Genomic DNA, 15,451 nt, shown 5'->3' on the forward strand with positions numbered 1-15,451 from the left:
GTATGCCGGCGTGGTACATACTAGCATATTCACTGTTCGGTACTCAGCTCAACGCGACATATATCCTCAAGAGTATTGTTGAAAAGAACCACATTTCACGCCTCTTCGAGATGCCGTAGCGTTACACTCATGGTCTCCCTGCATACCGCATCAGGAAATGTGGGGTGTGTTTTTGGTTCCGAGAGTCAGCAGTAATTTTTGGAGCACGACATTTCTGATCAACAATTTGATATTTTGTTTTCAGTACTGGTAGAAGAGGGCCCGATAGATCGTGCTGACGGAAACAATCAATCAAGAACAATGTCTCAAAAACTAGCCATATTGTCTGTGTATGACAAGACAGGTCTACTTGACCTAGCAAAGGGTCTGGAAAAGCAGAACGTTCGCATATTGGCTTCTGGAGGCACTGCCAAACTCATCAGAGACTCGGGCATCAAGGTGGAGTAAGTACATTGCAGCTGTTCCGTCTCTGTGACTGACTGTAGCGTAGAGATGTTTCAGCAATAACGAACGCACCAGAAATGCTTGGTGGTCGAGTAAAGACTCTTCACCCAGCAGTACACGGTGGTATTCTAGCTCGAAATATCGAATCAGACGAGAAAGACTTAGCCGATCAGAAAATTGAAAAGGTTGACTATGTAGTGTGCAATCTCTATCCATTCAAGGATACTGTTGCAAAGCCCAATGTTACTGTGCCCGAGGCTGTCGAAGAAATTGATATTGGTGGAGTTACCTTACTACGAGCTGCAGCGAAGAACCATGCCCGAGTCACCATTCTAAGCGATCCACAAGACTATGGCCACTTTCTGTCAGAGCTTGAAAAGGGCGAAATCAGCGAGCAGAGTCGACAGCAATACGCACTGAAAGCTTTCACTCACACTGCGGATTATGACACGGCAATTTCTGGATACTTCCGAAATCAGTATGCAGGCAACGGCGTGCAGCAGCTTGCACTACGGTACGGCGCAAATCCACATCAGAAACCCGCATCAGCCTATGTCAAAGAGGGAAAGTTACCATTCACTGTACTTAGTGGGTCTCCAGGCTACATCAATCTTCTCGATTCACTCAATGCCTATCCACTTGTGAAGGAGCTCAAGCAATCTCTTGGTCTCTCAGCCGCAGCATCTTTCAAGCACGTCTCCCCTGCGGGCGCCGCTGTAGGCATTACCCTGGATGAGACTGAACGTAAAGTGTACATGGTCGACGACATTGACGGTATCGAAAGATCCGGCTTAGCACAAGCTTATGCGCGTGCACGAGGTGCAGACCGCATGTCGAGCTTCGGTGATGTGATCGCTCTATCAGACAAAGTTGACGTGCCAACCGCCAAAATCATCTCTCGCGAAGTTTCAGACGGCGTTATCGCGCCTGCTTACGAACCCGAGGCTCTCGAAATACTGAAGAAAAAGAAAGGAGGCAAATATCTTGTGCTACAGATCGATGAGACCTACGAGCCACCACAGCAGGAGACACGAACAGTTTATGGTGTCAGTCTGACTCAAGGTAGAAACGACGTGCAAATTACACCCGGAAATACCTTCAAGTCCGTGGTACGACCAGAAGGCGGTGCAAAGCTGTCCGAACAGACCTTGCAAGATCTCACAGTCGCAACCATTGCCCTGAAGTATACACAGTCCAACTCGGTATGCTATGCCTATAAAGGACAAGTGGTCGGTCTTGGTGCTGGTCAGCAATCGCGAATCCACTGCACAAGATTAGCAGGAGACAAAGCTGGTAAGTCGTGCTTGACAAGACGTCCAAAACAGAGCTGACGCTGCTAGATAATTGGTGGATGAGATTCCACGAACGAACACTCAACATCAAATGGAAGAAAGGTGTGAAACGACCTGACAAGAGCAATGCCATTGACATGCTCTGCTCTGGTCAGGTACCGCCAAAGTCACAATTCGAGGTTGAAGACTACGAAGCAAAGTTTGAGGAAGTCCCGCAACCTTTCTCACCCGAAGAGCGGGAGGCTTGGCTGTCCAACCTTCAAGGGGTGGTAGTGTCCAGTGACGCATTTGTGAGTAACCATCGTCTTTCAAGAGTAGAGTCCTGACCGATGACAGTTCCCATTTGTCGATAACGTCTACCGTGCAGGACGATCTGGGGTCAAGTACATCGCAGCACCTACTGGCAGTCAAAACGATGGAGCAGTGTTCGATACCTGCGATAAGCTGGGTATTGTCTTCATCGAGCAGTCTACTCGGTTGTTCCACCATTAGCCGTCGATTACTTTGGACATGATTTTACCACCAGGCTACTCGCAACATTCAGTGGCACCGTGCCATTTAAACTTCGAGTAACGGACATCCAGCACGACTCTCTTGTTCACCGTGCTGCTGGACGTTAGAAGCGTGGTCTGGGTGGTCGCTGATAGACTGGAAACCACGCAAAATCAGCTTGTAGTACTTGGGAGAACAAGCGCAGCCTTGGCGAGGCTCTCTGCCAGTCTTTTCGCGCCGAAGACTCAGTTTATAGCCTCTGCATCGTCAACTGCCTTAGTGCAGCCGACTTTGTGAATGTTCGCCTTTAGTTGGTATTTTTTGCTTCGAAAACAAATCCGAAATATATCAATTCTACAACAACACTGTAGCCTGTTCACTCCCCCAGTGTGAATGTTATTAGGCTCCGCAGCAAGGTAGTTCGTGGTTCTTCTAAGCAGCGAGTCTTGCGAGAATATTCATGGCATTTGTGGCTAAAGAGCCATTAGATATCTATCATTGAATCTATTCGCCGTCTAGTCTTGTGTCTAATAATACACAATACCAGACTCAGCTTTTCAATTCATGTAGCTTGTGTTTTCGTCTTTGGCGTATCAATTCATCAAACAGTCATGCATCACCGAACATCGTGCGCCATCGCTAAGATCCGAAGTCAGGCCATATGCGCCTAAATTGACATAGAAACGCCAGCCTGCACAATGCGGTACGACATCGTTCTTCGTCAATTCATTTTCGTCAAGTATTGAAGTCAGACGTGATTCGTCACGTCAGTGACCCATTCCGTGTGCGGACTACTTCTTGTTTCTTGTAGCCACGTAGAATTTGGAGAAGAACTCGTCACGCTCTTTCAAGTCCGGAGAGATCAAGTGAGAAGAGTCGGTGTAGCCAGGAATGACCTTGTCCTCGTCCACCAAGGCCTTCAGCATAGATTCAAAGAACTGCTTCTGTTCTCGAAGGAAGGCTTTGTTGCCAGGTGTGTCGAACTTGTGTCCTCGATTCTTTCGTTCTCGAATCTTCTTGAGCTGGGCCCGAACTCGCTCCTCGACAAGCTCAAGTCGATACTCGGTGTAGTCTCGGTATAAGTCTGGTAGGTTGGAGACGGCGCGGACAGTGTCAAGGATAGTGTCGTCCTGAACGAGTGGTGACTTTGGTCGGAAGGAGGTTACCATAGTGATTCGTTCCTGGCCACCATAAGCTTTGAGTGCCTGGTGCTCGATGTAACGACCTTGTAGGACAACAGCATTTCCCTTTTGGGTTGTCAGCTAATGTTGTACATTCTTTGTGTTATGGAGAAACTTACCACGCCAGGACCTCGAACTTTCATGATATCGCCTGATCCCTTTCGCAGGGCTGTCTCACCTCCGATCATCTGACTGCAGTCGCTGAGCATCAAGACGCAGACGAAGGGATAGGAATCAGTGTGCCAGCCAACGATTGGGGTATCGTCCTCCCAAGGGCAACCTGATACTCCTTCATCGGCTTGTCGGCTTTTGTGTTCGGCAATAGCTCGTTTGGCTTCCTCTTGAGCTTCCTTGGAGTGGACAGAAATGTTAATGTGACCAATTTCGAAATCCATCACGGGGACCAGGTCAATGCCAGCGATCTTGGAGACAATTTCCAGAACTTGAGGAGAGTGCCAAGCGTCGTACACAAACGGTGCATACCTGGTTGCATAGTGAGTGGGTGTACGTGTGCAAGAGATACTGCAACTTACTTTGGCGCATAGCCACGGAGCTGACAAGGAGACAGGTTGGACTGGTAAGTGCAGTTTTCTAAGACAGGTTTGCTCAAAATCTCTGCTCTCATCTGCTTCACAGCTTCTTCTGTGAACAGAGAGAAAGGCTCGGAAACAGCATTTGGTGATACACCTTGGTTGCCGCGTTCGATCTCAGTCATGGTCCATATTTTCTTTGGCGGAACATGGTTGATGTGCTTTTTTGGATCAAAGGCAAGCTTTGGAGGAACCTCAACAGCCAATGCTGCAACTTCTGGTGGTGGTGCAGAAGACATTATTGAATGTTTTCTCTTTTTGTAATTTGGAACTGGTAGTTGATGGAATTTGTGGACTTCGAGTTCGTGGAGAGATCTATAGTTGTGGAATGTTTGGGGAAAGAGGACTTGCGTGGCTGCCATTTCAATCGTGCGGAAAACTTTCCTTAATGCTAGTGGTGAAATTTTAGACTGAATGTGTTGCTAGTGAAGGTACGTTGAAGTGGTTGTGAAAGGTTGCTGTGCTGAACTGCTTTGTACGTGACAGCTTCTGGGAGACTGTAACGTGGTAGACGTAAGTGTGTTCTTAATGTCAACAAAGATGGGAGTAGACACAGTTGTATGTTGATAATACTGTTGCAGTTCCCTTCAGTCACCAAAGGGAGTCCATGCATGAAGAAAACTGTCATCGAGATAGGGAGACTGCACTTCGTTCTTCTAAGCAAAGAACTCAGTGTCACTTTCCATATTCCTTATCACGATGATCAAGTCAGCGGGAATGATTTAGGAGGCATAATACCGTAGCGGATGTATGGTGGTCCGATCCGGCATTGTTATAGTGATCTCGATGTTTCGACTGGAGTTCATATTTCACTCTCTGTTCGGATGCGAGACCATATTACCAAGGTTCTCAACAAGAGCACTAAACACTATCAGTTGTCAACTGCAGCAGCTTTATGAGAGAAGCATGCGAAGCCAACACGTCTGACACTTGGACTTTCTTCGAGCTTGTCAGGCGCTGCTCGGGTACATCTCGTGATGCTGACCACAACTTCTCCGGTTGGTTGAAACTTCCAGCGATTGGTGCGAAAATCCCCCAATTTCACCTTGAGCGATGGTTCTCCACCTTCACCAGCAGAATGACGGAGCGGTGTTGTCAGAAATGCTATGTCAGACACGAGCGTTTTCAGAGCCGCATGAACACGAAAGCCACTAACACTGCAGTCAGGTGGAGGTCATGCATAGATTGCAAACGTGCGAATTCATCTTTGTCATAGACGATGATCTGTGATTCTGAAGGATGGAGCAAGTGCTATGGACTTTCGAGCCCAGATTGGCATGCGCAACCGTGCCCGAGCAACTGTAAGTCAGAAGCAGCCTCACTATCGAGCTCTGGAAGGATCTTCCGAGCTATCAAGGTTCGAAATGCTCATCGAGTCTTTGCCAGGTCAACCCATCCAGAAGATGCGACGTGGACTATGCGATCTTGGAGGACGTGCCGCAAGCCGAATTCGGAACTCATGACATGTGAAAAGAGATGTTGACCCTGCCTGTAACATCGACAGCTGACTATAAGTTCACTTGGTATAGTGAGTGCATACGAGTAGGCTTCAGCTTGAGCGCGGAGATCGTCGAATTGCCAGTACGCGAGTGGACCACTTCGTTCCGCTACTCAATTTCCACCTAACTTTCGTTCGGGCTAATACGTTGCTATACCTCGCGGTCATCGAGTCACTCGTGTGGTTCATGCAGAGAACAAAATACATGTTGACCTCTACTGATCAAAGCGTGAACGATGTGCTTGGACGGTCCTTTGTATAGGTCATCAATATGTGGCCCTCCGGCAGCAAATTGATAGGTACCATCAATCAGCAGCTTTTTGTATCGACATACCTCAAAAAGCACGATGGACGAAGTGGCATAGCTAGCTTGTCTTGCATAATAGCTGTTCTCCCATTGCCGCCACGGTTGGTAGCAGTATGAGCAAACAATTGACCTTGTGCTTGCTTTGTACCTGAATACGCCACAGTGTTTGATGATACAGCAAAGGAGCGCAAGTGAGGGATTAGCGAGATGAGCACAGGCATTACTTGACAATCCTGTGTCAGGAGGAACATTTCTCCAACTTTGGTATGGTGTGCCTTGGGACGAAGCTCGTCGAGAGTATTCTACACATTCGCAGAAAAATCGATGGAGATATCGATAACTGATATTGAGAACGGTGCCAAACACTAGAAGCCCTCGAAGGCACCATACGCATGGTGTAGTGCTTAATCAGAATGAACGCTCAACGTGGCAATAGTTGAGGCCTGCTGCTTCACGTTGTGCTGTCTTCTGCAAGGTCTTGATGGTAGGATTCAGCACACAATCCTTCGGCACTTTTGTCCTCTCGCTGGATGGTCCATGATGTGGGAACTTGTTATCAGTGGGACGGACACTAGCGTGGCTGTATGCTGATAAGCCAGATAGTGTTGCTTCAGATAGGAGACGTTGCGGGATGGACATCCTTACTGCTTGTCACTCTTTACCACGAGATTCTGTTGCGTATCATGTAGGTCTTTGCTACACAACATGGCTGCTCCGTCACGTGCTGGAAATCGAGCAAACTGCTGCTCCTGCCAAAACCAACTTCGACTATTTCCAGACGAGCACTTGTGATGCGTACTGACCTCTTCTTGCCTTTGTTACAAGTAAGGTAGATCTGTTCCGCGTTGAGTGGTAGTAGTACCGGAACACAAGTCAAAACTTGCTAGCGATGCAGCCATTGTTTCTTTTAAGTGTATAGTTTGAGTACGCTCCCTGGAGCAATACAGCGGGACGGTAGGATCCTCTTCCGCATCTAGCCAACAGCTGTATCCACAAAAGCTGCAAGTATGATCAGAGGCTTCGCGAGCTGACCACGTTGTGTCTTGCAACCCGCACCATCCCGTATCCCAGTCTTCGATGTCTTCTTGATATATACTTTGAAATCGTGTCGCATTTTACTCTTGATGGCACAAAAAGAGCAGCCGCCTGCTTCACCAAGACTCTTGGTCTCGGATCGTGCTCGTTCACATGAGCATTAGCTGTATTCAGGACCTTCCGACAACGACATCAAAAGGGAAGTCTCGACGGTATGCTCTTCGTGTGGGCTATCTGATCGGATTCCGTGTTGACTGAATCGACCACCACTGATCCATAGGATACCAGCTAAATTCTGCCTGGACAGCTTCGCATCTGGGACTCAAAAGTCTGCTACAACAGAGCAGCACCAATGAGACAAACGTATCGCACATTCGTCTTCCCTCCCTTTCCAGACAATTCATTAAACAATGTCCACATGCGTCCGTTTCCTATAGCTCAACTCTCCCTCCTCTTCACGTCTTCTCCTCCTCCAACAACCTCTTCCCACTCCCTTCTCCCTCCCCCGTCTTCAACACATGGCTCCCCTTACCACTTGCCAACAATTTCACCTCCTCTTCCAAACCAGTAATGATTTTCCTCTTCTCGTCCTTTGTGGTTTCCGCCTCAAGTGTAATCCATGCCCAGTAAAAGACCTGATAGCTGAAGAATGCTAGCGTTAGGCTCTTGAACAGCGCACGGCCATGCGAGCGGTAGAAGTTGCCATGAGGACTTGGCTGGGAGGCAGGTTGCGTTTGAAGGTTGGTATTTGTGGAGGTGAAGCTGCGTTGGAAAGGTCGTGATTTGATAGGTATACGCGAAGTTCTGACAGCAGGTAGGGCGCGCTGTAGAAATGGCTGCCTAGAGGTGAACATCGCACGCGGTCGGATTCAAGATAGTTCGGGTGCTGAAGGTGTACTATGCTATATGGTTACTCGTCAAGCTCGAGCACATAGCATAACGGCGCGATCAATCTGGGATTTGCTTGGTTTGCCCAAACCCCGGCATTTCTATAGAAAGACCATACCACATTTGGCCATGGCGGAAAGGGGCAAGGATTTACTTTCCGCCTACCTACCATACAAACGTACAAAGTGTCCATATCGTACCATATCAGAAAGGCCACCTCCCCATTACCATCTAGCCCTGCAGCCACACTTCTCAAAAACACCTCAAGAACAACCAAACACTATCTCCTACAACTTGTAACATTTCTCCCAGTTCAACCAAGAATCAGCACCATCCACAGAGCGCTCCATACTTCAACGCCCCCAAATCTCCACGCATCACCCAAACCAAAGATATACAAAAATGGCCCGCCAAACACCACAACAAAAACGCGCCAACGCCGTTTTCGCAAAACAAAACGAAAAGAACATGGGCCGACCAGAGACCGCGTACAAGAAGAAGGAAGTTCAAAAAAGTCCTATTAGTACGCCGATGTTGAGTAAGTCCTTCTCCTAAAGTGCCTTCTGTTTATCGAGCAACAATCCCTCCCCTCTTCCAGCAGGTGGAGGGATAGTGTATATTGCCAATTCTACTACGACGATGAATACAAATACTGACTTATACCACACACAGTCTTCCTTGCCTTCGTATTAGCAGGAACAATGGGTCTAGGCTTCGCTGAGGTGGGCGGAGCGCTATGGTCGAATTTCCTCAATATGCTTGGTAGAATTGGGATTTTATCGAGGTAGTGAGGCCACTTTCGACTCTGTTTCTTCCCTCGTGGAATGAGAAAGAAGATTTGGCTCAGCTTTAGATGTTGGCTCAGCTTTTGCTGGATACGTACTATTTGAAAGCCATGTTAGCGATTGCTGGTGGTAAGAAGGGAGAGGTGACCGCGAGGTACCGCTAGTGGTACATCAGAAAAATTGGTGGTGAGAGTTGTGGTGAATTGAGAGGTTATGGAAACGAGGTCCAGCACTGGCTGCTGCGACAGGTCGTGGCTGCACAATAACTTAGATGGATGTACTTCGATTTCAAAAGTGGTCAGCCAGAACAACTGGTTACTCAGGCATGATTGAAAGATAGTCCCAATCGCACGAGTTTCAACAATAACAATGGCATAGACTTGCGAAATCTGTCTTTGGTAGTAGTCCTACCATGGTAGATTATGTTATTAGACAATAGTCTTATCTGTTCTATTCAGCTATGCTATAATGCTCAAAATCCATGCTCGCTAATAGGGTATACCATTTGTCAAAAGTTGAAACTCATCATAAACCTTGGTCGAGAAATTGGCGGCACTCTTCTTCACACAGCCGACCATAAACTCAGCAGCTTCCCTCTCATTCAGATCAAGTCTGAACCTGTCTCGCATGTTCTTCATCGTTTGTGGTTTGAAGCAAGGTAGACCAGAGTCGAGCATCAGACTGACCAAGTGGAGCAACTTGCTGCAATATTGGCGAGAGCACAGGAATGCCTTCACAGTAAGCTCTTCGAACCATCTGTAGGCTTGTGAGGTATGCGGATTGTCGCCACCCATAACCGCTAGCATTTCTGGTGTCAATTTGAAAGGTGCTCGCTCGAATCGAACACCACCTGGAGATATGTCAAACAGGAAACCGAAGTCAATGTGAAGTATGTGGCCCTTGTCGTCAATCATGATGTTACCATTATGTCGGTCCTTGAACTGCATCAAATAGCTGATAACAGAATATGCTGCCATACTCTTCACGAACTCTGATCTTGCTTCTTGATAGCGTACTGAATGCTCACCACCGTACTTAGTAATAAAGTATTCGTGCAAGCCATTCACATTCTCTCGCCCAAGCATGTCTCGGCTGATTGAGTTTGGCAGGACATCAATGACACCACAACCTGGAGCTGTCGCAGTGACTCGGTATGGATAAACATAAACATCCAGGCCAACCGAGTTGAAGATACCACGAAATGCTGCGATCAGCTGCAATGCTAGTACATCCTGTCGACAGTCGTCGCCAACCTTGAAGATGGCGCTCTGCCACACTTCATAGCTGTTTGGGTCATCTGAGGCTGTGGTCACAACAGTGGATGCTTTGGATTTGTGACGTGCATGTTTAGGTCGTGTTATTTGCGCAACCTGCTGTTCGGTATCGACGCTTCTTGTTTTCTTGATGCGGAATGTTGCCATGTATGGTGCTTTGGCGTGGGACTGCAATGGTTTGCCCGACTTTCGATCAATGCCAATAACAACACCGTCAGGGTTACTGGGCAGATATACTCCGACCTCAACCTTAATTTTCCGCAATTCTTCCTCGATCTTGGCCTTCTTCTCAGGCTTAGACTTTTTGATGAATGGTTTCAACTTGCCAGAAATATCTGTCACTTCGCTGAAGAAGGAGAATTCTCTCTCAAAGAATTCCTTATCCGCCCCAGTAAAGCTAGCAATCAATCTTTCGGTCACTCTGTCCAATGTTGGCTTCAAGGGATCCTCAATCGTTGCATCGTCATCCTTGTACGAGTTTGCTCTCATATTCCAGATGATTTGATGTGCAAAAAGCTGTGAGAATTTGCCAGCCTCGACAATGAATCGCTCAACATAACCCAGAGCATCATAACGTAGTGCTTGTACAATCTGTGGCACATAGAAGAAGGTGATATCCAATGAATGGTAGTCGAGTGCGCGTACACAATATTGCAATACGAAAGGATGATTACCATAACCAGGTGTAAAATAGGTCGCAGCTTGAACTGGATTTACTGGTGCCCAGATGAGTAGGTACTTCAGCTGGAACGATAAATCCGATGGAAGAACGTCTCCCAATAGGAGATCGACAGCAGCTGGATCTTGAATTGCCTTATCCGGAAAGTTGCATAGCAGGAAGCGAACATCTCGGCTTAGTTGCTCAGAAGGAAACCTTTTGACAAGCTGAATTGCAAGACTTGGACTTTCTGCCCAGGCCACACGAGCAAGCGCAGCAACGGTTGCGTGAGCACTTGTGTCCAACGTCGTCGTGCCAAGCGGACTAAGCCATACCTCGAGCCGGCCAATTTCAACATGAAGCAGGGCTTCAAGTAGTGCCTGTTTCTGTTCATTGCTGTTCTTTCTTGAAGGACCAAGTGAACCCACAGGTTTAGTAGAGGCCAGCATGACAAGAACATCTTGCATGACTTTGACCTCGGCTTTGACTTGCAGGCGGTTGCCACCGAAGGACCATGCCGGTGGATGACGAAACCAAGATAGTGCAGTCGAAAGTATTCTGTCCTTCAGGCGCCACATCGTGTTCTTATTAAGACAAGTGCTGTACTGCAGGATTCTGAACCCAAAGAGAACAGTATGGAAGTGTATCTCACGGAGTAGAGGATGACCTTTTAACTGCTCCATACCTTTAAGGGTTTTCATGATCATTCTAACAAATGTCCTTTGTGTGTGAGGACTGCCTAAACGAATGGCGTTAAAATGACTTTCGAAAAATTGAAGTAATCGCAAATGTGGGGATATGGTATTTTGAGCTTTCTGAGCGTGCTTGAGCAGAGTCGCTCGATCAGAGGGAGCAAACTCTTCTTTGACATAGAAAGGATCTGGATTGCGAAAAGAGGGACTGAAGATACCAATTCGGTGGTCGATAGTGTTCTCCCATGCCTGGGCAATTTCTGTCAATATTCGAGGCTCCATCCTGGTGTTCTCATGTATTACACCAAGCCACAGGGAGATTCCCATCTTAATGGACTCTTTCGTGAAGACTTCAAACGGAATGGTGACCAAGTATTGCACAATCGCGGTCTGTGATGTCTTACTTCGACAAAGTAACGCAGCGGCCCTGCGCAGCACACCTTTCAAATCCTGTAAAGGTATCATAGAGTGTAAGCTCGTCTTGTGTTCGATCTCGGCAAGGGTTGCCTGAGCTTCATCTACGATATCTTCCGAGGTCTGGATACCATCAGTAAGAGGACCGGTCAGTTTGGTTGTATTTGCTGGCATGATGTGTTGGCCATCGCCAGCCAGACCGCCGAATCTGTACTCCTGTCGTGTCGTGTATTGAGCCACAAAGTCAGATGCCACGTTCACTTCGGTTTCTTGAGCCTGTTGTTCGATCGCAGCAAGTCTTTGATCAGTCGAAGGAATTAAGGACCCCATTTCAATGGCAAACGAGCGCCCTAGGGAAACGTGACCGTAAGCACCAGTATCGTCATATTCCGATAGATATGTCTGGAGGAGCCCTTTCACGTCAAGAGGAGCAATAGCAATGGCACTTGTCATCCACTTCCGTGCAGAGACAAGCAAGCCATCAAGCGTTCGCTTGCGAAATGCATAGTCGTCACTCAATTCCACAGTCACCTTTCCACGTTGAGATGAGAAGACGGGTTTCCATTCATATTCCTCGATCTCAGACTCAAGACAGCTAGACCACATGATGGATAAGAGCTCAAGTAGGGCGAATATGGACGATTTTTGCATCAACGCAGATGGAGCGAAGGTTACGATGTAGTCAGCGGTCAATCTCGCAACCTCCTGCATCTTAGCACTGCGATTACAGCATGCACTAAAGATTCGCACAAGCTGTTTGGCAATATAGGGGCCGCCATAATCGTCGTCCTTAGCAGGCCGCGCCTTCTGAATATAGCCTTTAACAACTTCGGCTGCGATAGCACTCAAGCAGGCGCCCATGTCGCTGTCTTTGAGCGATGGGTCAGCAAGATAATCGCACATTTCAGCACAACTTCCAGATGCAGCTCGTAGCGACTCAACAAGATAGACCGCATTCAGGTAAACAACCTTTTGATAGCTCAAATGCCGAACTCGTGATTCATGGTCGGGAATAATGCTTGTAAGGTGACGTCGTTGCTCTGCAATATGTTGCGAGCTCATCCCACGCCTCAGTACCGTATTGAGCTCAACATCTGATTCCAGAAGAGCAGCCCTCTCTTCATCGACAAGCGGAGTTGAATGCATTGCCAGTAATCGGAGCTCATGGTAATATTGTTGACCGATCAGCGACTGGAGCGTGACACCGTGCACGGCTATGTTGAACCAGGCTTCTCGTGCTAAAGTTTCGATCTCAGAACGGTCTTCAACACTACCATCCAGGACCGTAATTGGTCTGCGTGAAGCTAGGATAGCCAGTGGTTTGAGTAATGGAGCTATTTCCTGGGCAGCCTGCTCGACTTCGGCTGAGTGCTTGAACTCTCCTTCCACCACATCGCCCTTGCTGAGGATGCGTTCAAGTAGGGAAACGGCCAGAACTCTAAATAGTGATGAATTGACGTCCAGATGAGTGGCCAGATACTCTCTCGCCGATCGAACAGCCTCAAAGATCACAGCATTCCTCTGGTGAACAGCTTCCTCGTGCATTTTGGAGTAAAGTCGGAGCAGCGATTTGAGCTCGATCTCTTTGCCGTGAGTAGCAAGGACAGCAGTATTCTGAACAATATGTGCGTCTACGAGCAAGTTGATCCTGCTGATCTTTTGAGTCAAGAGCATCTGAGCCAGAGCCACTATCTTGTGCTCGTTGCAAGTTGTAGCAATAGTGACAATGGCTCGAGCCACGTTGCCACAAATTATCGAAGTTTCCTCATCACCACTCATGGAGAGGGAGATTACACTGCCAGTTGGGCCTTGGGCATCGGACGCTACAGAACTGTGGTGGCCGTTGATGCCTAGAGGTGAAAATGAATGATGCTGTTTCTCAGCTCCACTCTGCGAACTTAACACATTTCCCAGTGAGTATAGAGTTGTGATAATAGCGTCGGTAGATATGAGGCGAAGTATATGTGCTAGACTTTGTGCGGCTAATGTGACGGCTTCGATCTGGGAAGTTCCTTGAACAATGAACTTCAACAGCATGCGCGCCACATTCGAAGTAGCATCGGGTAAATGCCGAGCGGTCACTGCCAAGCTTTGAAAGACGGTCTTCGACAGTAATGGATCGGTCATCTGTGGTTGGCTCTCGATAGCATCTTCTAGCCAGGCAAGCAGAGTTTCTGGGTCGGCGAGATCATCGTCAAGTACCATACAATGCACGAAGGCTTCGATAGCGTAGGCTTTGACTTGAAAGGCGAGACGTTTCTGCCATGCAGAGCTAAGCTGAAGATAGTCTGAGCCTTCCTCAAGGACGTTCATCTGGTCTGTAATCAAGTCGACCACGTACTCTATCAAGTCGTCGTCGATGTTTTCATTCTGAACCTTCCCTGAATGGGTGCCGTTGACATAACTATCCAGCAGGCCATTCGACTGCCTTGGGTGCTGAGCAGCGACGAAGTGGGCACTGCAGTTGACGACGAACTTCAGGAAGGCCTGTTGTACATGCATGGCACCTAAGGGTGAGCCGCGTACAGCATAGTGCTTCAAGGACTTCTTCCACTCCCTTGTCAAAGGATCGTCCCAGTCAGTGTGCCTGATAGTCGAGACAGCTTTCTCGATAGCAACCAGGACCTGTTCGGACATAGCTGTTCTGATATTTCTGATCAATTCCAGTCGCTCAAAGGCATTCCAGAAATCAGCATGTTGAGCTGCAGCATCAAGGAAGCCGACCAGCGAAACGCAGATAGCGGCGATCTCGATAGCTTCCTCTTCATTGGTCTGTTCGTCATCCTCAGCTGTGATCGTGGAGGCCAGTGTAGCTGCAGCACGAGACCAACTCGCGACATATGCTTGAATATTACCTCTAACGTTTTTCTTCAAGGCTGGAAATTTGATGCCCAGACTTAGCAGAGCATGGGTAAGGGCGTAAGTAGTGACAACCCATGGCGAGGGACGAAGATCTTGCAAAAAAGGGGAGGGATCGAATATTTGCGAATGGGCTTCGGGGAGGTAGGTGCCCAACTGTCTGACAGCTCTTTCAGCATGGTCGTAGTCCTCGAGGTTGGCAGCGGCTGAACATAGGGCCAGAAGGATGTCGAGTTCTCTCACGTCTATGCGCGAACGAGGAGCTGGTGCTTTCGTCTTCAGCACTCCATCGAGGTGCCCAGTCGTAGTAGAGGTCTTTGCAGGAAGATCTGCGACCAGCCTACGGATATTTCCCCCATCTTGATCGACTGGCTGCTGGGTCGATAACTGAGCGAGCTTCGCGTAGGCCTCCCGTCGGAGTGAGCCTCGACTTTCTTTTTGTTAGTATACAGCAACTATGCAAGGATTGATTACCTTTACTCACAAGTCCATAGCTCAAGTCACGTCACGGGAAGTGCCACGAGTCAGCGACTCCTGCACGTCACGACTCAACATATCATGGTTGTCTCCGAACGACTTGTTCGCGGTTTGCAGTTGACAAGCCTGAAACTCGATCCATACGCCTATGATGTCGCAGCCTTGGCATCGACCTGCAGGGCCGGAGGTCGGGACATCCACCAGAATCTCAGTCTCGGAACGCGACTGAACCAATGACGATCTCAATTGAGCGGCATAGGCCTCCAGAACTTCGAAGACTTCAGACCTGCATAATGTAGACATAGTGTAGTAAGCACAACCTATGTATGCTACTTCAATAATGCTTTGAGCTTGACAGTTTATCCTTCTCGCCAACTTTTACATGCTGTAGAATAGCAGCTTCCACTCACACTTTCTCCTAGAGTTGGCTCACTACTAGTAAGCACAGCTTACCTACACTCCGATCTTCACCACACCTTTATTCCGGAATTTTCAGGCTCGCCTGTAACCTCCACGTAACAAAGCGACGTGCCTGCAAAAATAGGAAGGACGATCCTACGAGTGT

The 15,451-nt window shown here is 48.1% G+C and overlaps 4 protein-coding genes across 4 annotated transcripts; 1 reads left to right on the forward strand and 3 right to left on the reverse strand.

Annotated features, from left to right (window-relative positions):
* Positions 1 to 300: 300 nt before the first annotated feature.
* On the forward strand, positions 301 to 2,228 carry ADE17 (bifunctional phosphoribosylaminoimidazolecarboxamide formyltransferase/IMP cyclohydrolase; the record flags this gene model as incomplete). Its single annotated transcript, XM_064899924.1, has 4 exons — positions 301 to 443; positions 491 to 1,737; positions 1,785 to 2,026; positions 2,073 to 2,228. 4 exons carry the CDS (start codon positions 301 to 303, stop codon positions 2,226 to 2,228), a joined length of 1,788 nt encoding a protein of 595 aa, XP_064753236.1.
* Positions 2,229 to 3,019: 791 nt separating this feature from the next.
* Positions 3,020 to 4,238, reverse strand: LTR64_005587 (uncharacterized protein; the record flags this gene model as incomplete). The annotated part of the gene is made up of 3 exons (XM_064899925.1): positions 3,020 to 3,475; positions 3,529 to 3,892; positions 3,943 to 4,238. The coding sequence occupies 3 exons, from the start codon at positions 4,236 to 4,238 to the stop codon at positions 3,020 to 3,022; spliced, it is 1,116 nt and encodes a 371-aa protein (XP_064753237.1).
* A 3,056-nt stretch (positions 4,239 to 7,294) lies between these two features.
* On the reverse strand, positions 7,295 to 7,693 carry LTR64_005588 (uncharacterized protein; the record flags this gene model as incomplete). The annotated part of the gene is made up of 1 exon (XM_064899926.1): positions 7,295 to 7,693. One exon carries the CDS (start codon positions 7,691 to 7,693, stop codon positions 7,295 to 7,297), a length of 399 nt encoding a protein of 132 aa, XP_064753238.1.
* Positions 7,694 to 9,000: 1,307 nt separating this feature from the next.
* STT4 (Phosphatidylinositol 4-kinase stt4) lies at positions 9,001 to 14,901 on the reverse strand (the record flags this gene model as incomplete). The annotated part of the gene is made up of 2 exons (XM_064899927.1): positions 9,001 to 14,839; positions 14,894 to 14,901. The coding sequence occupies 2 exons, from the start codon at positions 14,899 to 14,901 to the stop codon at positions 9,001 to 9,003; spliced, it is 5,847 nt and encodes a 1,948-aa protein (XP_064753239.1).
* Positions 14,902 to 15,451: the final 550 nt, after the last annotated feature.

This window comes from Lithohypha guttulata, assembly GCF_036872675.1.
Source record: "Lithohypha guttulata strain CCFEE 5908 chromosome Unknown scaffold_4, whole genome shotgun sequence".
NCBI lineage: Eukaryota > Fungi > Ascomycota > Eurotiomycetes > Chaetothyriales > Trichomeriaceae > Lithohypha > Lithohypha guttulata.